We start from the raw sequence: 26,975 nt of genomic DNA on the forward strand, positions 1-26,975 counted from the left end.
TGTCATCTGCAAATCGTAAATGGTTTAGGTACTCTCCGTTCACATTGATTCCTTTCTGCGACCAGTCTAATCTTCTGAAAGCTTCCTCAAGGACAGCAGTAAACAGCTTCGGAGATATTGTGTCTCCTTGTCGAACTCCTTTCTCGATTTTAAATTTCCTACTGTCTTTGTCTAGTCTAATAAAGGAGGTAGCACTCTCATATATTTTTTCAAAATCATAATATATGGGGTATTTATGCCTTGTCTTTCCAGTGCCCGAAACATTGCCTTATGCTGTATGGAGTCAAATGCCTTTTCATAATCCACAAATGCCAGGCATAATGGTGTTTTATATTCATTTGCTTTCTCCATTAGCTGTGATATTACGTGAAGGTGATCCATAGTTGAGAATCCTAAAGCCAGCTTGCTCTTTCGGTTGATTCTCATCAAGTATTCTTTCTAATCTATTAGTAATGATCCTTGTGAACAACTTGTAGATGTGGGATAACAAGCTAATTGGTCTATAATTTCCAATTTCTGATTTATCTCCTTTCGTATGCAGCAAAACTATGATTGCATTGAACCACTGCTTAGGCATCACACCTTTTGTAATGCACTTTGTGAAGAGCCTTGCCAGTTTTTGTGTTATGTCTCTTCCTCCCAATTTTAACAACTCTACAGTAACTTCATCTACCCCTGGGGCTTTCTGATTCTTCATTTTCTTCAATTCATGTTCTACCTCATCAGCAAGAATATCGGGTATGTCGTATGTGTTGCTACTTTGCAATCCATCTTTCCCACTGCTGGCATCATTCCCTCGCTCCTTGTATAATTCTCTATAGTAGTCTTCTGCTATTTAAATTATGCCTTCTCTGCTGTTTATAAGTACACCATCGCTATTCTTCAGTTTCAGTATCATTTGTCTTTCTGTATTACCGCTCATGGCTGCTGATTTAAATCCTTTGTTTTCCCTTAATGCTTGTTCTACTTTTCTTGTGTTAAATCTTCTTATGTCCTCTCTGAGTCTCTTTCTAATGGCTTTGCATAACTCAGTATACTCAATTTTCTCCCTGTCAGTGTTTTTCTTGCTCATCATTTGTCGTCTTCGGTTCATCACGACAAGTGTTTCTTGACTAATTTTTTCTTCTTTGGATTTCTTTTTCCCTATAGGTTTCTTGGGCTTTATCACTTTCAGAAAGTTTTAGTATTCCTCATCGATATCTTGGTCCTAAGCAGTCTGCAGAAGCTCAAACTTGTTCATAAGTTCCAGTACATACTGCTTTTTCTTCTCCTCTGTTATCTCGAAGACCTTTGTATTATTTACTCGAGTCAGTTTTTTCCTTTCCTTTCCTACATCGATATCAAGTGTACATCTTACCATTCTGTGATGGGGCTTCATCACTTCCAACATTTACCTTATTCAGGACAGTAACATCATTCACAATATATCTTCTGTTAGTGAGGATGAAGTCAATTTTATTAGTTGTTAATCCATTTGGACTCTTCCATGTCCACTTTCTGTTCACCCTTTTCTTGAAAAAAGTGTTCATTATTGACAATCCTTGAGATTCTGCAAATTCCACAAGTCTTTCACCAATTCCAAAATTTCCTATAGTTCCTCTTTCTGCGCTGTTTTGCCTTTTTCCAACCTTAGCATTGAAGTCCCCCATAATAATAGTGTAGTGGGTTTTCTGCTCATCTAGAAGACTTCAATTTCGGTGTACATTTCTTCAACCTCTTCATCATCATGGCTCGATGTTGGTGCATAAATCATTATAATCTTTAGCTTGTACCTCTTAGAAATCTTGAGTATTAGTCTTGACACCCTTGGTGATGTACTTTTGAATTCCAAAATGTTGTTTTTAAAATCTTTATGGGCCAGAAACCCAATACCACCTTCACTCCTTTCGCTGTTTCCATTGGTGTACAGCAGATTTCCACTTGATAAACTTATAAGTGATTCATTTCTTCTTGTTGTTTCAGCCAAACCGATGATATTCCAATTCACATTTTCTAATTCCTTTTCCAGCTCTAATAACCTGTCTTCATGACATGGTCTGTATTAACCGATCCTTTTAACAGTGATCACTTTCCGATCATTTGCTCCTTACAAACAGGGGTAACACCAAATCCTGATCAACGATCCATTTGGAAATTTAAAAAGGCGAACTGGGATGGCTATTCTCCACAAATACTTCTAGACAGACTTTACGTTAAAAAAGAACCTATTGATGATGTAAATACTTATCAGATTCTGACTGCCGCAAATACCTACATTCCAAAATCCAAGACATATCGCAATCACCGAAATCACTGATGGAATGCAGATTGCTTCACTGCCAAACAGGAAAAAAACTGAGCTTGAAATAATTTCCGTAAGAATCCCACCATTAATAACCTCATTGCTTATAAAAGGCTTAAAGCAAAAGCAAGGTAAATTAGACAGAAAGCAAAATGAGACTTTTGCTTTCTGTCTAATCACTTTTGCCTCAACAATCACAAAAGACACCGACACACACCTAATCTGGAAAAGAATACAGGCACTAAATGGGAAATTCGCTCGTCTGTCCTCTCCAATACTTCATTGGAAAAACTTATCTAGAGCTGAAGAAGTTGCTAATGCACTTGCAGAATCATTTGCTACAATCTCTGCTTCTGCCTCCTATGCGTCCACATTTCAGAACATCAAAGCTAGTGCAGAAGGATATAAAATCAACTTTTTCAACCACCACTCTTTCCGGTACAACCAACCCTTTTATATTCATAGAACTTCAAGAATCGTTAAACAGATCTTCAAATAGTGCCGCAGGCCCAGATGGAGTTCATTACATTATGCTGAAGCATTTATAATCAGATATTCTCCGAAAATGCCTATCCTTCTTCCTGGTATCATTCTTTCATTATTGCCTTACCAAAACCAGGAAAAGGTCATTCCTGTGTTGAAAATTATAGGCCAATATCTCTTACGAGCTGCATGGGTAAAATTTTCGAAAGGATGGTTCATACTAGGCTTACTTACATCCTGGAGTCACAGAATCTCCTTCCAGATCATCAGTATGGCTTTCGGAAGAATAGATAAACTCTGGATGTGCTTATCAAAGCCCAAGCTCATATCCGCAATGCCTTTGTCGTGAAACAACATCTAGTCATGGTCAACCTAGATCTTGAAAAGGCATTTAGCACTACATGGCATCATGGGATTATTATGGACCTTTACCATTTGGGGCTTAGGGACCATTTGCCAAAAATAATTCAAAATTTTCTGCAATTGCGTGCTTTTCAGGTCCGATATAAAAATGTACTCTCTGCATCTCACATTCAGGAAGGAGGAGTCCCGCAGGGATCAATACTTAGTTCAACACTATTTTCAATCCGAGTTAGCAGCATAACACAAGATATCCCAAAACCATTAAAACTTACATGTATGCAGATGACCTTACCATTTTTTTTCAGTCTCAAGGTATGAACACCATCGAACGGCAGCTCCAATTTGCCATTACCAAAATACAATCCTGGACTTCACAGAATGGCTACAGACTATCAGAAAAGAAATGCACTCTCATCCACTTTTGCAAAAAGTGGATGAGAGTGCAAAAGTGGAAAAAACGAGCTCTCCATCCCGATCCGGAACTACAAATAAACAATATTCCAATCCCTCTCGTTAATACCATTAAATTTCTTGGACTGATATTAGACAGCAAACTGAACTTCCAAGATCACATCTCTCATTTAAGAAATACATGTCTAAAGCTTCTGAATATACTACGATCAGTCTCGGCTATGTCATGGGGTGTTGATCAGTATATTCTACTGCATCTTTATAGAACTTTAATCCGTTCAGGGCTAGATTATTGTTGTCCGGTCTATGACTCTGCCAGGAGCACTACTTTACGTCTAAATGTTGTCCAGCACAGTGCTCTCAGGACTGTGTTGGCCACTTTTAGGACTTCTCCAATCCAGAGTCTTTATATCGAAGCACATGATCCTCCATTACATCTCGTAGGAAATCATTATTGCTCCACTACGCTGCTAAGATCCAGAGTCTTCCATCTCACCCCAGTTGGGAGTATCTTTATAATACTCTGTGGGGTTTGTTCTATGAGAGCAAGCCAAATGAAAACAGACCTGCTTCACTCAGGATTAAAGAGCTTTCTCAGAGTTGGAATATCAATTTAAGCGATATTTTTCAGGACACTACTGCACCTGTTCCACGTTTCTGCCTCCCATGATACACATTTTCTGGAGTGGAGAAAGAATACTGTACCTTCCTTTAATATCAGGCAATTGCACTTAGCTCACACTATTCTGAACTCCCATGCCTATAAAATCTATACTGACTGACCCAAAACAGCCAGTACGGTTGGTGCTGCTGCAGTTGTTCCTTCTCTAACAGTTACTGTCTCACTACTATTAGCCTGCAGCATCTTCACAGCCAAATTATATGCCATCAAATTAGCACTTAGTAAAATTATTGAACTTTCCATCTCACCTGCCATAATTTATACTGATTCCCTCAGTGCTGTTTCTGCCATAAGGAAGAATTTCTCATCCTACCTTGAAACACATTCATCCTCAGCTGTTTTCCTGCAGCATGTCCAATCAAGTCAATCAGTTTTTGCTGGATCCCTGGCCATTCTGGCATTCCGGGGAAATGACAGTGCGGACCTCGCAGCTAAACATCCTCAGGTTCCTTACACTGATTATAAGCCTGTTATTTGCAAAGCAAGTTACGACAACTGGTCACAGATCTGGAAAATTAACACCAACAATAAACTTTACAAAACAAGAACCAGAGCTGTGGCTCTCAGGATTAGACACACTCATCATACCAATCTGTTCCTGCTACTGGGAAAAGATCCACCCCAATGTTCATCCTGTGACAACATACTGTTAAGGCATTTTCTCTTTGATTGTCCCTTATATTCAACCATACGGTCAAGCACTTTTCAGTCTGTCTCTAGGCTGAACCTCTCACATGATTTAACTGATATCCTGGGAAATTAAGCAAACATAGAAGAACTTGTAATCTATTTAAAATGTATTGGCCTATACGGGAATATTTAATTTAACAGCTACAGCAGTATATTTCGACTAAATAAACTGAGCAGACACAATTTGGCCTGAGTAACCCTGGTGTCGTTAAGCCAAATAACAACAACATCAGCAGTGGCACAAAGCAGTGTAGGGCTGCTCGTGTGGAGAACTGATATGAAAGGGAGAGATATACCAATGAAGAGAAAGTTAAAATTGGGCCAGGGCAATAATGGTGTAAGGAAGAAAAATTGAAACATTCAGAGTGAAGCACTGGTAATGGATTTGCAACAACCAGTGTAGAGGGTGGTCTTCATCCTAGTGAGCAGAGATATCAGTGCAAATCAGTTGGATTTGTTGTGACTGTGGGACTGATATTATTTTGATTGTTCTGGTTGCCTGTTGTCTTGTACTTGCTGACTATAGCATTGACAGATGTTTGAAATCCAGTGAATACCTCTATTTTTTTTTCATTAAGTTTTTCTTCCTGACCAAAAGAAAATGTACCCAGTTGAGTTGTTAGCTCTTGGCTGTATATTGCATGTAGGGGACAGAAGTATATGTTTGTGTGTCATTAATGCCTAGATTGGCCAATTTTGCTTTGAAAGAACCATGGCCAACTAACAGGAATGTGAAATAGGCACCTCAGATAAAAAAGATTAGTCAACTGACTCTGTATCCTCTCCTTTATCTGAATTAGTTCATGAATTCTGATTGATATGGCTTCAGTATAGCCCTTAAATCATTTGTATCAATATATTTTAATAGTTTATGAACATTTAAATGGAAATCATGCCCCAGACTAGAACAGCAAAGCAACATGCACAAAGTAGCGGGAGTGCTGTGGCTCATGGAAGAACTGAAGGGTGCAATTCTCCAATGCATCACAGGCTAAACAAATGTGCAACTTGTGAAACGTTTGCGGACATTTCTGGAATGGGACACGATATTGACAAGGGGGATGTCTTTGTGTGTGTGCTCGATGTAGGCATCAACTCAGTGTTGTTAAGAGCCTTTGTGAGAGTGTGAAGAACAGGGTAGAGTCCTCGAAGGACTTAAATTGGGGGACCTATCAAGCTCTCAGCTGCCCACATCAACACCAGAACTTGCACTTGATCAGGCAGCCCCGAGGCAGAATACGCTGGTCCCACAGGAACTAGTTGTTCTTGGTGACTCTATTGTCAGGAAAACAGGGAATATATTGTGCAAAAAGAATAAGTGGAACAGGATCAGGGTAAGTCTGCCAGGGGCAAAAGATGATATTGTTGTACATGTTGGCACTAAAGAGTAGGAGAACAGCAGAATTACTTAACAAGTACAGGTCGATGCTGGAAAAAAATCGCAAGTTAGGGTTAAATTTGAAAGTGTCTCCAAACCTCCCAAGACACAATAGGAGGGAGTATATGATGAGAGCGTTGTCAACGAATTCAGCACTGGAGAGATTGTGCAAGGCTCATGGGGTAGAATTTTCTCACTGTGCTCTGTACTTGTTAACAGAGAGATTGCTTCTACAGGGATGGGATACACTTAAATAGAAAAGTTGCTATCGAGGCAGTGTTAGGTGGATATGAAAACTGCTAGCTTGGGGGGATTCACAGACTAATAGATTAACAGTAGCCACGGGTAGAGATTAAAGTGATTCTTGCACTGCTGCTGTTGGAATGAATAGCAGCCTGGAAAGCAAGGTGCTGGGAATTTCAAGGGCTGCTGGGAGCAATCATGGAATCAGTAAATATATGGGTTGTGTTAGGGTAACTAAGAGTAGGAACAGGTGCATGTATACTTGCGTGTACACCAATGCTCGGAGTATAGTAAATAAAGTTGATGAATTTGAGGTGTTGTGAAGACATCAAAGGCTGATGTTGTTGGGATGTCAGAGACATGGTGTCACACAGAGATAAGGATTGCAGAATTGGAATTTGGGGAGAACAATGTGTACAGAAAGGGGAAGATGGGTGAATGCTATTAGTTAAAAAACATAAAATCTAAAGAAGTGCATCCAGTTGACATGAGTGGACAGTGCAGTATTGAGTCAGTTTGGTGTGACATAAGCATTAGGAGAACCAAATTGAGAGTAGGAGAGTGTTATAGGCCTAATGACTCTGATGAGTAAAACAAACAACTGTACAGAGAAATAGATTGGACCAGTAGATCAGATTTTCTTATAATCAGCCATTTTAACTTCCCAGATATAGACTGGAACTTGTGGGTTGGTCACTCACACACACTAGGAAGACTTTTGTGGATATATTGGATGACTGTTTACTACAGCAAAACATTCAAGAGGCAACAAGAGGAAGTAATACTCTTGATCTGATTATCAGCAATGATTCTTCGTGCATTAAGAATCTGCAAATAAAGGAACCACTAGGTGGCAGTGATCAGTGTACTGATATGGGATTTACTCAAGACGTAACTACCACCATCAGGAGTAAAGAGAAGGGTTTTTGCATTCATAAAGATGACTACAATGGTCTCAGACAGTTTTTAAATTCTAAACAGTGGGACCAACTGATGACATCACCAACAGCAAATTCTAAATGGGATACATTCAAGTATTAATCTTGGAAGCTACTAGGCTTTTCATACCAACTAAGAAATACTGTTCAAGGTTTAGAACTAAATGGATGTTAGATGACCTAATCAGACTCGTGGCAGAGAAGAAAAATGCATGGGTATGCATGTAAATTATCAGGAGACACAGAGTCAAATGAAAGTGATTCTTGCACTGTGTGGTGTATATATAAGCTATACTACCATACAGTGCAAGCTTATATATACCTATGGTATATATAAGCTAGTCTGTAATCAAGTCACAAAGGAGATTAGCCAAGCGAAGGCAGATTATGAGAAAACTTTGGTGAAAGATCTAAGAAAAATAGCAAGGACTTCTTTACTTATATAAATTCTAGAAGGAAGGGGATAAAGCAGATTGGTTCACTTGACATCAACGGTTTGATTGTTGATGAACCTGCTGAGGCAGCTGCCAAACTAAATGAGCATTTTGCATCTACATTCACACATGCAGAGTTATTCAGGGAGGGGAAGGCCAGAAGCTTATCAAACTCTGGCAGGGAGCTAAATGATTTTGTAATAACTGAGAGCAAGCGAAGGAGAAATTGTTGAAATTGAACATAAGAAAGGCACCTGGGATGGATGGGATCTATCCAATTATATTAAAGGAAGTAAGCAAACTCTTAGCCATAATTATGGAAGCTTCCTTGGACTCATGGGAGGTCCCCATGGAATGGAGATGTGCAAATGTAACCCCAATTCACAAAGGGTGACACAAGTAATTACAGACCTGTTAGTTTAACTTCTGTTCCAGGAAAAATATGGTTAAGCAAGCAATGCAGGATCATTTGCCTTTAGCCAGCGGGTGGTTGGTGGGTGGAACAGACTTCCATCCCTTGTCGTGGAAGTTGATAGCCTAAATAAGTTTAAGGCTCAGCTGGACAGGTATTTCGAACGAACAGAGGGGTGAAGTGGAAGTGGTTATTTTTATTTATTTATGTTACTTTTTTTTTTTTTTTTTGGCTGATGCTGCATAAGCTTGCTTTCTTGCATCAAATGCCTCTACTAATGCTAATGCAGGATCATCTAGACAAGCCTGTAGTTACAGTTCAGACATAGCATGGGTTTGTTAAGGGGAAGTCTTCTGAAAAATTTGATTGGATACTATGATGTGGTTACAAAGAAACTGGATGCATAAAATAATTTTGATATCATATACTTGTATTTTAGGAAAGCTTTTTATACTGTGGCACATGGAAGACTACTGTACAGATTGGAGCAGTATGGCATTAATTGCAAGTTGTAATTTGATAAAAGGATGGTTGAGTGGGAGAGAAAGAGAGGTAACACTGTTCAACAAAAAAATTCTTTGAATTTGTTTTCTTTCTTAAAATAGGCAAACTTTATGAATTTTGGGTTGAGAAAAAAACAAATATGACTTCAGAATTTTTTTTATTAGATCTAGTTTTTGAGATACAGTATTTTCACTATTGTCTAAGAATATAGTAATTTCAGTAGTAGTCGGAGTGAAAAGTAATATTAAAACAATCTCATATTTACATTTTCTTGATACAACATAAATCACAGTTGTTTTTAATTAAAACTTAAAAAAACAAGAACTCAAAATGTGGTCTATTCACGACAACACCTTCTTTTTGCTTGTTGCTTGTATTCCACTTCAGGGGCATCTCTTGTTACTCTCCAACAGTAGTCAGCAAGCATATAAGTGTTCCACCTACCCTGATATCTTCTTTCCATTGCTGAAATGTCTTGGTGGAATCATTCACCATGCTCATCGCTCACTGCACCACAGTTGTCAAGGAACAAGTCGAGATCAGAGTCGAGAAAGTGGATTGTCAGTAACATGCTGCTAATCTAGAAAAGATGGTTGTTCACAGTCTCAACACAGTTTGAAGCTCTTCGGTTTCCCAGGAAGTCATGCATAACACTTTTAAAAGCTTCCCAAGCTGCGGTCTTATTACCCTGGAGGACTCACTCAAAGTTTTCATCCTTTAAAAGTTCACGAATTTGTGGACCAAGAAGATTCCTTCCTTAACATTAGCATCACTCAAATGTGGAAATTGTTCTCTCAGGTACTTGAAAGCTTCTCTATCCTGGTTCATCCCCTTACCAAATTTCTTCATGAGACCCAGTTTGATGTGTAAAGGGGGGGCAGAAGAATTTTGTTTCGATCAACCAGAGGATTGTGCCGTACATTATTTCCCCTGGGGGTGCAGATTATCCCTTAGAGGCTAGAGTTTTATCTTGTAGTGTGAGGACCTAGTCCAACTGTCCCACTCACACAGGAAACAGGTACTTTGTGTATCCCAACTGCATGCCCAGCAGTATTGCAATCACCTTCAGGTCTCCACAAATCTGCCATTGGTGGTCTTTGTACTTCATTGCTTCCAGAATTAATTTCATATTCTCATGTCTCCTTCATGTGGACAGCATGGCCTAGAAGAATTGAAGGTTAGAACATTGCTATTGTGAAGCAAAACAGCTGTTAAACTTAGCTTTGATGAGTCTATGAATAGCCTCCAGTCCTGCGGGTTGTACTCCACATTCAAAGTTGTCATCAAATCATTGACATCACAGCAGACAACAAGGTTGTTTTCACTTTTAAAATATGGAGTCAAAACATTCTGCCTACTCCTGTACATGAACACTTTGATGTTTGGTTTCATAAGATTCCATTGTTGGAGCCTTGATCCCAGAAGCTCTACTTTATCTTTTGCTAGATTTAGGTCTCAAATTAGATCACCTAGTTCACCTTGAGTGATTCTGTGTGACTCAGGTTCTGGAACAAAATCAGGATCCTGTGATGTTGAAGGCCCAGGTTGTTCATCATTCCTCACACTGTCCCCATCTTCATCAGACTCCAAAGTGTACTCTTCTGGAGGGTGAGCTACAGGCAGACCATCCCCATGTGCCACAGGTTGGATAGCTGACTGGATGTTGGGGTATTCCACAGTCCAGTTCCTTTTTTTTTTTTGACATGCCATGCTGAAGAGGGAACGCCATGCAGAAATAAGTCATTTACATGATTTGAAGGCTCCCTCCAAATCATTGGGATGGCAAAAGGCATTGAACGTCCTTTGTTATTCAACCATTCACAGAGATTTACAGCACATGTGTTGCAGCAAATATGAGGTGCCCAGGGTGTGTGTCTTCATCCTCTACCTTACAGCCAAAATAATGGTAGTAGACTATTTTCGCAAGTGGACTACTGCTTCTTGATTAGACCGGGGTTCGAGCCTGTGCCCACCAAAAACGGAGGATGCAGAAAGGTCAGTGAATGACCACTGCATATCTCCCCGTAGCAATATGGCCTTAGTTGCTAATGCTCCTAAAAACCAAATAACAAACAAACAAGTGGAGTCATTTGGCGTTTCTGAGTGGAAAATGTCACATCACCACAATGCATAACAAAAATTGTCAACTTATGTGGCATCCTTGCTTTTACGTAAATTTTGTCCATAAACCTGAAAGGAAAAAAAAGAAATTAACATCACTTGCAAGGTAAATGATACACAGAAATACCAAAAAAAAAAAAAAAAAAAAAAAACTATGCCGTATTGATTCCTGTTTCAGTGTTACCATCCTATCTATTCTCTAGACTCCAAAATTCCCTAGTATTCACCAATATTCCCCCTAAATCATAAGATTGGCTATATCGTGGAACTGAGAGCTAAGACTTAAATGTTGTATTCGTTTTTCTCATGCTGAAATTAAGAGGAATTCACTATTTTCAAGCCAGAAACATTTTTGGTGTTGACCAATAATCAATAGACACTGCTCTTCATTGACTAATGTTATTAATGGAGTCCCCAATTTATCAAATTTAGTATTTATCAATGATATTGATGAAGGTATATCAGAGTTAATGTCTAAGTTTGTAGACAATGAGAAAGTTGGCAGGGTTGTTAATGACACTATGATAGTACACTACCACAATTGGATCTGGAAAAGTTGGGCAGATGGGTTGAGAAGTGGAAACTGAAGTTTAACATTGAGAAATGTAAAGTACTCTGGGGTTACTGCATATGGGTAGCAGTAACCTCAGAGTAACGTATCAACTGGGTTGAACTACACTTGGGTAGTGGAGAATGAAAAGGACCTGGGGGATAATCGTCCAGTCAGATATGAAGTTTTCTGACCAATGTAGAGGAGGCGGCAAGAGTAGCTCATAGTGTCTTGTCAATGATATACAGGAATTTTGCTAGCAGGGATAAGGCAGTGATTGTCCCCTTGTATAAGGTAATGGTCAGGCCACATCTTGAGGCTTCATTTTAGAAAGGATGTAGAGCTGCTGGAATGAGTACAGAGAAGGGCAACATGATTGGCGAGTGGCAAAAGATTGCTGTTACCAAGAAAGGCTTAAGTTCTGCAAATTGCAGCTTCTGGAGACTAGACACCTGTGAGGTGATCTAATTCAGGTGTATAAGACCCTCATTGGTTTGAGCAAGCTCAATGCTGATAGGATTCTTCCTCTTGCTCAGATTACTTGCCTGAGGGACATAAATTCAAATTGGGGAAAGACAATTGTAGAATAGCTGTGTGGAAATTTGCCTTTAGCCAGCAGGTGGTTGATATTTGGAACAAACTTCCATCTGTTGTAGTGGAGGTCAACAACTTAAATAGGTTCATGGCAGAACTGGACAAACATTTGGAAGGAATGGATGGGTGAAATGGAAAGGTGTGTTTTTTTTGGCTGATGCTATATAAGCTTGCTTTCTTGCATCAGCATAATATGCCTCTACTAATGTTAATTCTAATTTGAGCCTGTAATTCATTCAGATTTCATGGATTATGTTATTGTTTTCACTTTCCATTCAAGATAGCAGCATAAATTCTCTATAGGATTTAAATATGGTAACTTGGCTGGCAAATTTAAATGCCCTACCATTCCACCATGTTCCTTGTGCTAGTTTAAAATAGCAGAGGCCCAAAGAACCACACTCTTGTCATGCTGGAATAGAGGAGTATCAGAATCATGAACATCCTTTAAACGTTCAGCAAAAAAGCACAACCTAATCATTCAGAACATTTGTATAACTAGCTTGATTCATTCTGGATGGTACTTCGAGTAAGGGATCCAGTTCATAATATTTAAAACATCCCCAGAGCACCAGGTTGTATTACACTTTGAATTCAAGATGAAATTCCTCATTGCCTGGCATCATTAGAGTTTAGGAAAAATTAGAATTTATAAGAATATATCCCAGATTTCCAATTGTTATTTCTTTTAGTCCATATTAGCCAGACTTTTCTATGTGTAGCTGCTAACATTTGGTTGGTTTCAGCGACTATACACCAAATATCTATGTTATATAACTCTCTCTTTGCAGCTCTCTCTCAGAAATCATCTAATGAGGTCCTTGATTAACTGTTTGCATGCTGCAGTTCTTGGCTTGTCTGAAATCATTTTTTATTTACTAGACACAGTATTCATTACTGATCATAATCACTTAATACAGACTTTCATCTGCAATTCTGCTACTGATTTCTTGTTAATTTCAACTGGCACCATTCCTTAAAATTCCTGTTATTTGTGAAAACACCAGCAAATTTTACTACTTTAACAGAATGTCCTTTTTACCACTCGCTAACATTTTTCTAACATCTTTCATGGTAGAAACCCAAGTTTCTTCAGTCACAGCTAGTATACCTGTAAATAAACAAAAAAAGGGTTAATCATACATTCTATCCTTATATAACCTTATATTCAGTGCTGTAATCAAAAAAAGGAGTAGAAGATACACACTTTCAGTCTTTTATGCCCTAAATACCATAACTGATTAATTTTTTGCCTGGTATACTTAGGTACCAGGTGGAACCCCCCCCCACCCCTTAGTGCTTCTGGGATTTGCAATTTAGTTACATTTGGAATGAAGTTTTTGATTATAACATCTTTTACTCTCAGTTTTTCTGCAGATTTTCCAAATATTTATTAGTGTAGTCATTACTCTTCCTTTTTGATTTCAATGGTTAGGTTCGGGTCAGTACCAGGAATCCAAGCAGGTCTTAGCCTACAGAGATGGAAACCAAGCCTATGAAATATTTCTGTAAGATTGAAAAGAAGGTTACCAGCAAGCACTTAAAGTGCTGGTATAGTGACCGTGTGAAAGACAGGCATCTGCCTTTGTATGGAGCCCAGCTTATCCTTGTTAATTGCCTGTAGGGCTCTTTTGGTACCAGATATTAATTGCATATGTGGAGATGAAAGCACAGTTGTATAGTAACAGCCCTTTACCCTTGGTGCCTCAGTCACACGGTTACACATCATTCTGACTGCATATCAGTGAATTTCTTGAAATTTATCTGCCAAATGTGCTAGGCAGGAGCTGAGAAGTATGATCTAAAATAATTCCTAAATGCTTTTGAACTGTAACATTAGGTATTACATTAAGAATAAATTTTTGGCATTGGTAAAGGTATTAAATGACCTTTAGTTGGTTGATGCTCAGATTACATTTCACTTAAACATATTTTGGTTTTGTCCGGGAAACTATTAGCTTGTCATGCACCATGTGGCAAATTCTTTTAAAACTTCATTTGAAGATTTTTCTGTTTCTCTTCTTGAATGTATAGTAACAAGGAGCATCAAATCATCTGCATATGTGATCATGCTGGTATTATCCAAGTTTCAATCAGCCATTCATTGAGTACTAGATTCCAAATATGTGGAACCAGAATAAAGTCCTAAGGACAGTTCTTTCAGTTTTATGAAGCCTAGTTTTTTACAGGTACTTTATTTAGCATTCACTAAAATATTCCTTAATGTTTTATATATTTCTACAGTTTCTCCCACAGATGCTTCAAGGTGTTGACCATAACTACTCAAATGTGCTTTGGAAGTCAATGAAAATTCCTGGTGCACATTTTTGTGATATATTGAGGACCAGTTCTAAGATCCTGTTGATGGCATCCTCAGTGTCTAATCTCAGCCAGAAGCCAAATTGGTTATAAGCCTGAGTAACAAGAACTTCTGTTATTCTTTCATATATCTTTCCAAGCCGAGAGAAGGGCAATCAGTCAATATGACCTGGGGTCAATTTATTTTTTGTTATCCTGCTTATGTATAATTTTAACTAGTGCTTTAAGAAGGAGCCTTCAGAAAGAGATTTTTTGTTTTGACAGAGTTATCAGCGTTAGGGGAGAATAATTTATATAACCTTTTGACCACCTCACTCTTTATCAGCTGTTCATCCACTTCTAGTTTTGTAACTTCAAATTCTATTCAGGAGATGCTGTAATTTTGATTCTGCTGATGAATAAATTTATATTGATCAGTTTCTTTTTCTCTTTCATCCTTGGCTGTGATTCTATAATTTATAGTTTTTTTTTTTTTTTTTTTTTTTTGGCTGATGCTGAATAAGCTTGCTTTCTTGCATCATATGCCTCTACTAATGCTAATATTTTGTCCAAAGATGATCCAAATGTGGTGGTTTCCTGGGAGTCTGCATGTTGTATGGAATGAAATATATCTCCAGGCTGAATCGTATTGGAGATTTGCATACTGACTTCCTGGAGAAAAGCAGTTGTAACTACTTTTCTCCAGGTTTATTATTATTATTTTATTTATTTATTTTATTTTATTTTTTTTTTTTTTTGGAGTGGGTGTTTTTGCATCTGCATTCACATGTAAGGAATTTTTTAGGAATGGGGTGCAAAATGTATCAAATTCTAATAGGGAGCCAAATGATTTTGTGATAACCGAGAGGCAAGTGGAAGGTAAATTGTTGAAGCCAAACTTTAAAAAAAAAAAAAAAAAACAGTAATAAAAGACTACTATACAGATTAGAGCAATGACATTAAAGGCAAGTTACTGCAATGGATGAAGAGATGGTTGAGTGGAAAAAGAAAGATAGTTATCAGTAGGCACTGCTCTTTATGGACTAACATTATTAGCAGTTCCCCCAGGGTCTAGTGCTGGGCCCATTATTTTTTCTGAAGGAAGGTATATCGGGGCTTATTATCTAAGTTTGCAGATGATACAAAGGTTGGCATGGTGGTCAATGACAGTTATAATGGCATCCTACTGCAACAAGATCTCGAAAATTTAGGCAGGTGGGCTAAGAATTGGCATATATAAAGTTTAATATTGACAAATGCATGGTGCCAAACTCAGCAGGAGAAAGGAAGAGACCTAGGGGTAATTTCACAGTCTAACATGAAATTCTTTGAACAGTGCAGACAAGCTGCTAGAACAGCTCATGGGGGTTCTGTCGATGATAAACAGGAATTTTGCCAGCAGGGATAAATAGGGAATCATACCACTGTACTAGGCAGTGATTAGCCCACATCTTGAGCATCATACAGTCCTGGAAGCCTCATTTTAGAAAGGATGTGAATCTATTGCAAAGAAATGGGTGCATAGAAGAGCAACAAGATTAGTGAGGGGGAACAAAAGTGTGGTCTTACCTGGAAAAGGCTTCAGTTCTACAAAATGCAATGCCTGGACACTAGGCATCTGCAAGATCTGATTTAGTTGTTTGAGGCTACAAATATGATTATGTAAGCTCAATACCAATGAAATTCTTCTTCTTACTTACACTAATAGCCGACTGGGCTAGCCGGGTGGGTAAAGTGCCTACCTAGCAACCCAAAGGTCGCGGGTTCGATTCCCGCCTCGGGCTTGGATCAAAGTACTGCAAAAACCTTGGGAGGTGCATTATGGCCAAAGAAGCCTATGCGCCAACAACTACCAAAAAAAAAAAAAAACTTACACTACAGACATTAGAGAGGCATAAATTCAAATTGAGGAAGAATGGTTGCAGGAAAAATGTGTAGAAATTTGCCTTTGGCCAACAGGTAGTTGATTGTTCGAACAAACTTCCATCTGGTGTTATAGAAGTGGGTAGTTTGGATAATTTCAGGAAAGAAATAGGTGCACTGATAGAGGGACTCGCTCATCTCCCAGGTGCCTAATCTCCAGATGCTGCAGTTTTGTAGTAGTCTGTTAATATCATTCAGTACATTTCATTGCCATGTGTATTTGAAGTAATACACATGGCAATGAAATAAAAATGCATTTATTTTATCACAGTTTACAAGCGCGAAAAGTGTGAAAATTCAAAACATCGGAAACATCAAATTTTGCCGGTGTTTATGGAAACTTTTGCTTCTGAAATGCTGGAACTGATACTTGAGGTTTATTATAAGGATTCTCTATCTCATAATGCTGTGTTGGAATGGTATTGTAGATTCAAAGTGAGAGGAGAAAGTTTCACAAAAATTAACTATGTTCAAAGTCCTTTAACTACTCATATGGCCAAAAAAAAAAAAAAATTTTTTTTTTGAAATAGCCAGATGACTCGTGCCAGAATTGCATGTTACTGTCGATAAAATTGCAGAAGTTTTAAACACTGCACATGGAAGCTGTCATGCAATTTTAAGTAATGATTAGAACTATCTAGTTCTTAATACGTGATGACTAGAATGCTTACTCACAATGCAATGAGCAGATGACAATTTTTTGTGATATCATAATAGCATCTGATAATGATTTGTTGTGAGTCCATTTTCATTGGAGGTGAGACTTGGTGCTTTCTCTATGACCCCATAAACAAACCATGTGAAAATTTGAGCTTGAAAATTTGACCAATTGCCACAAGCAAAAAATAATTTTCTGCCAAAAAAAAGTCGGAAAGGAAAGTGACTAAAAGGGTGTGTGGTGTTTTTTTTTTTTTTTTTACCATCGTGGTATTGTGCAATTTCATTCTTCAAGGTGCCACTACAAATAAGGAAAGATACATATAGGTATTCTGCCAGCTTCAGAAATTCTTTGTTCAATAGGGACTCTGGTAAATGGCCTATACCTTTTGTCTTTTAGCAACTTTGGCATGTAGTATGGCAACTTTGGAATGCTTAATTGTATATAATTTCAGAGGAATTAGTTTTTCTTTCTTTTTTCGTTGTGTCTCAAAACAAAACTTCAAAGTGGCATTAATTGAGGTGTACCTGTTATAGATAAAACATTCTTCACTAAGGGTTGGAAACCATTCTGCAGTTATCACATTAGTTATTGTTATGAATCATTTGTGGGTCACACAAACAGCACTCCAGCATACTTACTACTTAGACTGCCTTCGGTCACAGTTGATAGAGTAGAGACAGTAAGTATTATATGCTAGCTGATCCATATTCCTCCCAACGGTTTTGTTCAATATTTCTTGAGTATTAATAATTATAGAGCTTATTGAATTTTATATTTGTATATTTTAAAAAATATAAATTTATTTTATACCCTTTTTATTGCAGATTTTACATTTGTTGTGATCAGTGCCAAGATTGGTTTCACGGACGATGTGTTGGTGTGCTTCAAAGTGAAGCTGATTCTATTGATGAATACATTTGTCCAAACTGTCAAAGTAACACTGCAATTAACCATGCTAATTTAAAACCCTTAGAAAATAAGGACTGTGAAAATCTCAGAAGGCTTCTGAAGAGTTTACAGGTAAGAACAAACTCTGCACTCGCATTTAAATATCTATTATTCGTTTGTTTTAATTCCTTAATGGCACTGATATTACCACTAAAATCTGGGCTTATTCCCTCCTCATCTCTCTCCAGTTAAAACGTGTTAAAATTTCAAACAGTTTCTTTGCAATGATTGGCGCACTATAGTCTTAGATGCTGATGCGCCATAAAAATCCTAATAACCAACCAACATCTTTGCAATGGATGCAAAGAAAAATAGCAAAAACTTCTTTACTTATATAAACTCTAAAAGGAAGGGGGTGAATCAGATTGGTCCACTTGATATCAATGGTTTGACTGTGCCTTTTGTCTTTTAGCAACTTTGGCATGTAGTATGGTAACTTTGGAATGCTTAATTGTATATAATTTCAGATGATCATTCTCATATAGCTGCCAAACTAAATGAGTATTTTGCATCTGCATACACACATGAGGAGTTATTCAAGGAGGAGGAGAGGGCCAGATGTTTATCAGATTCTAACAGGGAGTTATTTTGTAATAACCGAGAGCAAAGTGGAGAAGAAATTGTTGAAGTTAAACATAAGAAGGGCACCTGGGGTGGATAGGATCTATCCAGTTATATTAAAGGAGGTGGCAAAGGAAGTAAGCAAACCTTTAGCCATAATTATGAGAGTGTCCTTGGACTTTGGGGAAGTCCCGCAGACTGGAGATGTGCAAATGTATTTCCAATTCACAAAGAGGCATCAAAGGGTGACACGAGAAATCACAGACTTGTTAGTTTGACATCTGTTGCAGGGAAAATAATGGAGTCACTGGTTAAAGAAGTATTGTAGGATCATCTAGACAAGACAGCAGTAATAATTCAGACAGCACGGTTTCGTTAAGGGGAAGTCTTGTCTGACCAGTTTGACTGGATACTATAACGTGGTCACAAAGGAACTGAATGCAAAAATAATTTTGATATCACATACTTGGATTCAAGAAAGCTTTTGATACTGTTGCACATGGAAGACTACTGTACAAATTGGAGCAGTATGGCATTAAGGGCAAGTTGCTACAATGAATAAAAGGATGGTTGAATGGGAGAAGACAGAATGGTAATCAATGGATATTGCTCTTCATGGACTAATATTATTAGTGATGGACAACACAAAACAACAATGGGTACAACACCGAACCCCCCAAGGGTTCGGTGTTGGACCCATTGTTGTTTTATGTATTTATCAATGATATCGATGAAGGTATATCAGGCTTAATGCCCAAGTTTGCAGGTGATATAAAGGTTGGCAGGGTTGTTAATAACAGTAATGACAGAATGCTGCTGCAACAGGATCTGGAAAAGATGGGCTGAGGTGGCAACTGAAGTTTAACATTGACAAATGCAAAATACTGCATATGGGTAGCAGCCACCCCAGAGAAATGTACTAAGTGGGCGATGTTACACTCGGGTAGTGGAGAATGAAAGAGACCTGGGGGTAATTGTGCAGTCAGATATGAAGTTTTCTGAGCAGTGCAGACAGGCTGTCAGAGTAAGCCATGGGGTCATCATTGATATACAGGAATTTTCCAAGCAGAGATAAAGAGGTGATTATCCCCTTGCATAAGGCAATGATCAGGCCGGCCGTACCTAGAGTATTGCATACAGATCTGGAAGCCTCATTTTAGGAAGGATGTAGAATTGCTAGGACAAGAGGAAGAATCCCATCGGCATTGAGCAGGCTCAGTGCTGATGGGATCCTTCCTCTTGCTCAGATTACAAACCTGAGGGAGGAAAGGCAGTTGATTGCTCAAACAAACTTCCATTTGTTGTTGTGGAAGTTGATAGCTTAAATTAATTGAAGGCAGAACTAGACAAACATTTTGAACGAATGGATAAGTGAAATGGGAAGGATTTTTTTTTAGCTGATGCTGTATAAGCTTGCTTTCTTGCATCATATGCCTCTGCTAATGCTAATGCTATAAACATACAATTTTATATTGGCAATTTTATTAAATATTGAATATGCGGATGAATCTCATTAATGCAAATTTGGTTAATAAAAACTCTTGTTTATACAAAGTTCATATCATATCCTTGCTAAGAGGATAGGCTTTTCTGCATAAGCATATTCATTTAATATATAATGCAGAGATTATTTTTATCCTGTTGGGAGAAATAATGTTATTTTGTCTGGTTAAAATAACATAACTTTCAGTCCTAATTAATTAATTACAATTAAGTAATTGTAAATTGTTTCATTCATTTATAAACATTTACTGTTTGAGAAGAGCCTTGCAACAGTGGGAAAAATTAAGTCAAGAAATGGTCACTATTCTGTTATGCCGCAAAGCAAATAGCAGCACAAAACTGCATTCGCTTGTGACTGAAAAATTTTCGAAATAAGGAAGTTTTAAAATAGCCAACCAACTTCCATTCAGTTTTGAGGCCCATAATTGGCTTGGCTTCCATTCGGACTTTTCAGCCTTGATTATTTGAAAGTGGACAGATGAATGGCTTAAAAAAGAAAATTAGTATTAGTAGAGGCATTTGATGCAAGAAAGCAAGCTTATGCAGCATCAGCCAAAAAAAATAAATAAATAAATAACCACTTCCACTTCACCCCTCTGTTCATTCGAAATACCTGTCCAGCTGAGCCTTAAACTTATTTAGGCTATCAACTTCCACGACAAGGGATGGAAGTCTGTTCCACCAACCAACCACCCGCTGGTTAAAGGCAAATTTCCTCACATCTATCCTACATCTGTCTTTCCTCAATTTGAATGTATGCCCTCTCAGGTGATTATTCTGAGCAAGAGGAAGAATCCCATCAGCATTGAGCATGCTCTAACCATTCAAGGCTTTATACACACCCTATCAGATCACCTCGCTGGTGCCTAGTCTCCAGACACTGTAATTTTCAAAACTTAAGCCTTTCTTCGCAAGAGCACCCCTTTGTTCCATTCACCAATCTTGTTGCCCTTCTCTGTACTCGTTCCAGCAGCTCTACATCCTTCTTGAAATGAGGCCTCCAGACCTGTATACAGTACTCTAGGTGTGGCCTGACCATTGCCTTATACAAGGGAATAATCACCTCCTTATCCCTGCTAGAAAAATTCCTATATATCACCGACAATACACCATGAGCTACTCTTGCAGCCCGTCTGCACTGTCAGAAAACTTCATATCTGCCTGCACAACCACCCCCAGGTCCCTTTCATTCTCTACCACTGTCAGTGTAGTACCACAGAGTTGATACATTGCTCTGGGGTTGCTGTTTCCCATATGTAGTACTTTACATTTGTCAATGTTAAACTTCATTTGCCACCTCTCAGCCCATCTGCTCAACCTTTCCAGATCCTGTTGCAGTAGCATAGTGTCAGTAGTGTCCTTGACAACCCTGCCGACCTTTGTATCGTCTGCAAACTTGGACATTAAGCTTGATATACCATCATCAGTATTATTTATAAATACAGAAAACAATAACGGACCCAATACTGAACCCCGAGGGACTCCACAAATAACATTAGTCCACGATGAGCAGTGCCCATTGATTACCACTCTCTGTCTTCTCCCCCTCAGCCAACCCTTTTGTCCATAGCATCAGTTTGCCTCCAATGCCACACTGCTCCAATTTGTGCAGCAGTCTTCCATGTGCAACAGTATCAAAAGCCTTTCTAAGATCCAAGTATATAATATCAAAGTTATTCCCTGCATCCAGTTCTTTTGTGACTGCATCATAGTATCCAATCAAATTGGTCAGGCAAGACTTCCCCCTTAACAAAACCATGCTGTGTCTGAGCTGTAACTGAAGTCTTGTCTAGATGATCCTGCAGTGCTTCTTTAACAAGTGCCTCTATTAATTTTCCCGGAACAGAAGTTAAACTAACAGGTCTATAATTACTTGTGTCGCCCTTTGATTCTCCTTTGTGAATTGGGGTCACATTTGCACATCTCCAGTCCATGGGTACTTCCCCTGAGTCCAAGGAAGCTCTCATAATTATGGCTAAGGGTTTGCTTACTTCCTTTGCTGCCTCCTTTAATATAACTGGATAGATCCCATCCACCCCAGGTGTCTTTCTTGTATTTATCTTCAACAATTTCTCCTCCACTTTACTCTCAGTTATTACAAGATTCTCTAGCTTACTGCCAGAGTTGAATACACCTCTGGCATTCCCCTCGCTGAATAACTCCTCATGTGTGAATGTCGATGCAAAATATTCATTTAGTTTGTTAGCTACCTGAGCAGGATCATCAACAGTTGACCCATCAATATCAAGTGGACCAATCTGATTCATCCCCTTCCTTCTAGAGTTTACATAAGTAAAGAACTCTTTGCTGTTTTTCTTTGCATCCCTTGCCAAAGATTTCTCGTAATCTGCCTTCGCCTGCCTAACCTTCTTTGTAGCTTGGTTACAGATCAACTTGTATCTATCATAGGCTTCTGTGTCACGTGTATGTATAATTTGTATGTATCCCATGCATTTTTCTTCTCTGCCATATGTCTCATTAGTTCATCTGACATCCACTTAGACCTAAACCTTGAACAATATTTCTTAGTTGGTATGTAAAGCCTAGTAGCTTACAAGAGAAGTTCTTTGAATGCTTCCCATTTTGAATTTGCTGTTGGTAACATCATCAGTTGGTCCCACTGTATAGAATTTAAATACTGTCTCAGTCCATCGTAGTCGCCTTTACGAAAGCAATAACCCTTCCCTTTACCCCTAATGGTAGTTACCTCTTTGAGTAAATCCTACTTCAGCACACTGTGATCACTGCCACCTAGTGGTTCATTTACCTGCAGATTCTTAATCCATGAAGAATCACTACTGATAATCAAATCAAGAATATTACTCCCTCTAGTTGCCTCCCGAACATGCTGATGTAGAAAACAATCATCCAATAAATCCACAAACGCCTTGCTAGTGTGTTAGCGACCAGCCCCCAAATTCCAGTCAATATCTGGGAAATTAAAATCCCCCATTATAAGAATCTCTGATTTACTGGCCCACTCTATTTCCCTGTACAGTTTCTTATTATATTCATCAGAGTCATTAGGCCTATAGCACACTCCTACTCTCAATTTTGATCTCCCAATGCTTATGTCACACCAAACTGACTCGACACTGCACTGTCCAGCAATGTCGACTGGCTTCACTTCCTTGGATTTTATGTATTTCTTAACTAATAGCATAACCCCTCCTCCCTTCCTATCCTGTCTATCCCTTCTGTAGACGTTGTACTCCCCAGATTCCAGTTCTGCATTCCTTATATCTGTGTGACACCACGTCTCTGAAATCCCCACAATATCTGCCTTTGATGTTTTGAGCAATACCTCAAATTCATCAAATTTATTTGCTAAACTCCTAGCATTGGTGTACACGCAAGTATACATGCACCTGTTCTTTTTCTTAGCTACCCTAACACAACCCATGTGTTTCCTTGTACCCCAATGATTCCCAGCAGTCTCTGAAATATCCTGCATCTTATTTTCCAGGCTGCGGCTCATTCCAATAGAAGCAGTGCAAGAATCACTTTCACCTCTGCCAGTGGCTACTGTTAATCTATTAGTCCTTGTATCCCCCCCCAATCTAGCTGTTTTCCGACCCACCTAACACTGCCTCGATAGCATCAGCAAACATTCTTGCACCCTTTCTATTTAAGTGTATCCCATCCCTGTAGAAGCAATCTCTCCTGTTAACAAGTACAGACCAGGCTGAAAAAAAAATTCTACCCCTTGAGCCTTGCACAATCCTTCCAGGGCCGAATTGATCGACAGGGCTCTCATCATATACTCCCTCCTATCGTGTCTGGGCAGAATTGCAGACACTTTAAAATTCAACCCTAATTCACGGCTTTTTTTCAACAGTGACCTGTACTTGTTAAGTAATTCCGCTCGTCTCCTACTCTTAATATCATTAGTGCCAACGTGTACAACTATATCACCTTTCGTGCCCTTAAAAGATGATATCCGCTCTACGTCATCAACCTTTGCCCCTGACAGACATATCCTGGTCCTGTTCCACCTATCCTTTTTGCAAAGCATGTTTCCCGTTTCCCTGACAATAGAATCACCAACAATTACTAGTTCCTTTGGGACCAGCGCATTCTGCCTTGGGGGCTGCCGCTGTGTTGTGTGATGACCAAGTGCAAGCTCTGGCATTGGTGTGGGCAACTGGGAGCTTGATGAGCCCCTCACTTTTAATCCTTTGAGGGCATCCACCCTGTCTTTCAAGCTCTCATATAGGCCCATAACAACGCTAAGTTGTCGCCTGATTTCCTTACACCCCTTGCATCGCGCACACACAAAGACATCCCCCATGGCAGTATTATGTCCCGTACCCAACTGCTCCACAAACATCAAGCAAGTAGTGCATTTTAATAGGCTGTGATTCAGAGGGCAACTGCCCCCCCCCCCTCAGTTCTACCCTGAGCCACAGCACTCCCATTAGCTTGAGCCTTTTGCTTTGCTGCTCTGGTCTGAGTCATGATTTCGATTTAATTTCAATAAAATTTCAATTTCAGTACAAAATTAAAACCCTAAACTTATATCCTAACACAGTTATAATGCTATATTTATGTTTCAGTATCGAGTGTTATCTACGAAATCCCTTTATATAACTTCCGTATCAAGTTAAGTATTAATTATTTATTTTTTACTAATTATTTATGTTACGTAACCGAAGTCGTTATATGTATAGTTAAAAGTACAATTTAATTGACAGTGAAGTTCAACAAGATTAATTATTTAATTAATTGACAATATTATGTACTATACTATACTATATTAAGCTTATGCTATCTATTATTGCATAACAATGGTGGCAAATTACGAACGGTAAACACGTGGATTTGATACCCTTTCCGATACTAAGTAATACCTACAAAATCTCTATATAAGTTACTTTAAACTAAGTATCATAAATAGGAATATAAATCTACTCTAGAAAATAAGTTAATATGCCAATTTAAGCTAATAAAACAGAAAATAAATCGGAAAAAACTTCTCTGTTCCAGGAGTGGCAAAAATGTATGTCCGCACGGGCTACCCTCGTTCTCAGGCTATGAGCATTCATTGTATAGCACATTCTGCAGAGACATTTAAACTGAAGGGTTTAAGTCTCTGTACAGATTCCACCAGTTTTACGTGGCAGCTGGATCATGGCATTATTTATAACCTCAGCAGAACACATAATAGCTTGCCTGATAAGGTAATTGCCTCACACAATAGGAGGAACAGTTTACAGCCAAAGTGGAATGGCCTGGATGCTTTTCATAATGTTGTTATTGCTTGTGATGTTGTTGCTGCATCAAATGTAATAATCGACTGTTTCTCAAAGAATGGCTTTGGTGAGAAATACGTCATCCAACAAATGAATGTGGTAGAAGGATTGAGGGATAGGAGAATATAAATTTGCATAGAATTTTTTTTTTTTTTTTGAACAATTTGAAGAGTTTCTTAAGTTGGATGGTGATGTTGCAACTAGCATTGCTAAAAGCACAAGAGCTGCTGACCACCAAACTGTGAAAACAAGCTGTATAGACTGAGGTTGGGCCTTGTCGTGGGATACAAGCACACCAGCTTCCATCATTTGTGGCTCCTCCTGACAAATTTTTGGTTCTAAAATTCATATGCAGGCAGTTCTCGCTTTGAGTTCCCGGGTTTACGAGTTTTTCCCCCCCAAGTATCAACAAAACGAAAATATGAACATAATTGCAAAAAATTAATGTTAAACATTCATAAATACCGCATTTCAAACCATGTGCGTAGCTATACAATACAGTGTACCACACTTTACAATATTAATCAGTTCCAGAGACACCATCGTATCATTAAAATATTGTAATATGAACTCAATAACACATTGTTCTTTGGTAATTCGTTTCAAGATCTCGGAATTTTCGCTGTATAACTAAGCTATTTATCTCTCTAAAATGTCATTTTTAAGGTCACGAGCGTGGCCTTAAAAATAAGGCCATAAAAAGGTTGTGAGCGTGGTTTGTAAATTGTATTAGTAACCAATTCAAATCATTTAAATGCACTACACTTTCATCATTATCATATATTCATATGTTATAAGAATCAGTTTTAAATGCCTTTGTGATATTTTTCTAAATCACATTTCTGGAAGTCACTACCATAAAACAATAAGAACAATTTGCACTTTCTGGTTTATTGGGCTTTTCTGTTACTGCAAGCAGTTATAAACAATTAGTTAACTTAATCTTCTTGCAAAAAACCACACAATTCCACACAACTGGAATTGTGTGGTTTTTTACGTTATTATAGTGAAATGTGTTTCCCCTTTACTGGAATCTTCAATCGTATAAAAAACAAATAAATTTTCAGAATCTTCTCTTCATTCCTTTCTTTTCTTTTTTTTTTTTTTTTTTTTTTTAATGCTTCATAAACATGTTACTCCCTGCAAATTGTGTTAGTTGCAATTCTTGTGTGCTGTTAAAAAATGCTTATGCATGCAATCGTGAAATTTATAATTAAAAGAGAAGATTATCTTTGAAACAAACGCCTCTTGAAACATTTCTGAAGAAGACCACTCCTTGTGCAACAAACCAACGAGTGCCGAGCCAATAATGAGTGATCAACGAGTGTGCATTTAGTCAATGATGATGATAAAGAATAAACATTCTTTAACATTTGTAAGTCATAAATAATTTCTCTATTATTATAATTTGCTTTATTTTACAGGCTACGTTTGCATTTCTTTCGATAAATCAATCGTTGTTTAAACATAAACTAATTAGCTAACTAATTTCATTGTTGAGAACGTAATCCCTATTTTTAACCTTATGTCTATGGGAAATAAATTCCCGCTTTACGAGCATGCACTAGAAACTAATTAACTCGTAAAGTCGAGAACTACCTATATTAAAAAGAGGGCAACTGCATCAACTACCAATCCAGTAGCAAAGAGGCTGTGAACTATAATTAAACATTACACAGTTCAACAAGGCAACAATTCATATTAAAAAAAATTATTATGAAGGGAGTTTTTAGAAAATCGAAAAA

The 26,975-nt window shown here is 38.2% G+C and overlaps 1 protein-coding gene across 1 annotated transcript in view; it reads left to right on the forward strand.

The window, feature by feature from the left end:
• The window catches only part of E(bx) (nucleosome-remodeling factor subunit NURF301 E(bx)), a 693,176-nt gene that overhangs the window by 623,790 nt on the left and 42,411 nt on the right, over positions 1–26,975 (forward strand). Inside the window, exon 24 of the mRNA XM_090382976.1 lies at positions 17,791–17,986. Within this exon, the coding sequence (XP_090239102.1) occupies positions 17,791–17,986 (196 nt within the window). The remainder of the gene's footprint in view (positions 1–17,790; positions 17,987–26,975) is intronic.

This window comes from Mastigoproctus giganteus, chromosome 10 (assembly GCF_048544385.1).
Source record: "Mastigoproctus giganteus isolate SK-2022 chromosome 10, ASM4854438v1, whole genome shotgun sequence".
NCBI lineage: Eukaryota > Metazoa > Arthropoda > Arachnida > Uropygi > Thelyphonidae > Mastigoproctus > Mastigoproctus giganteus.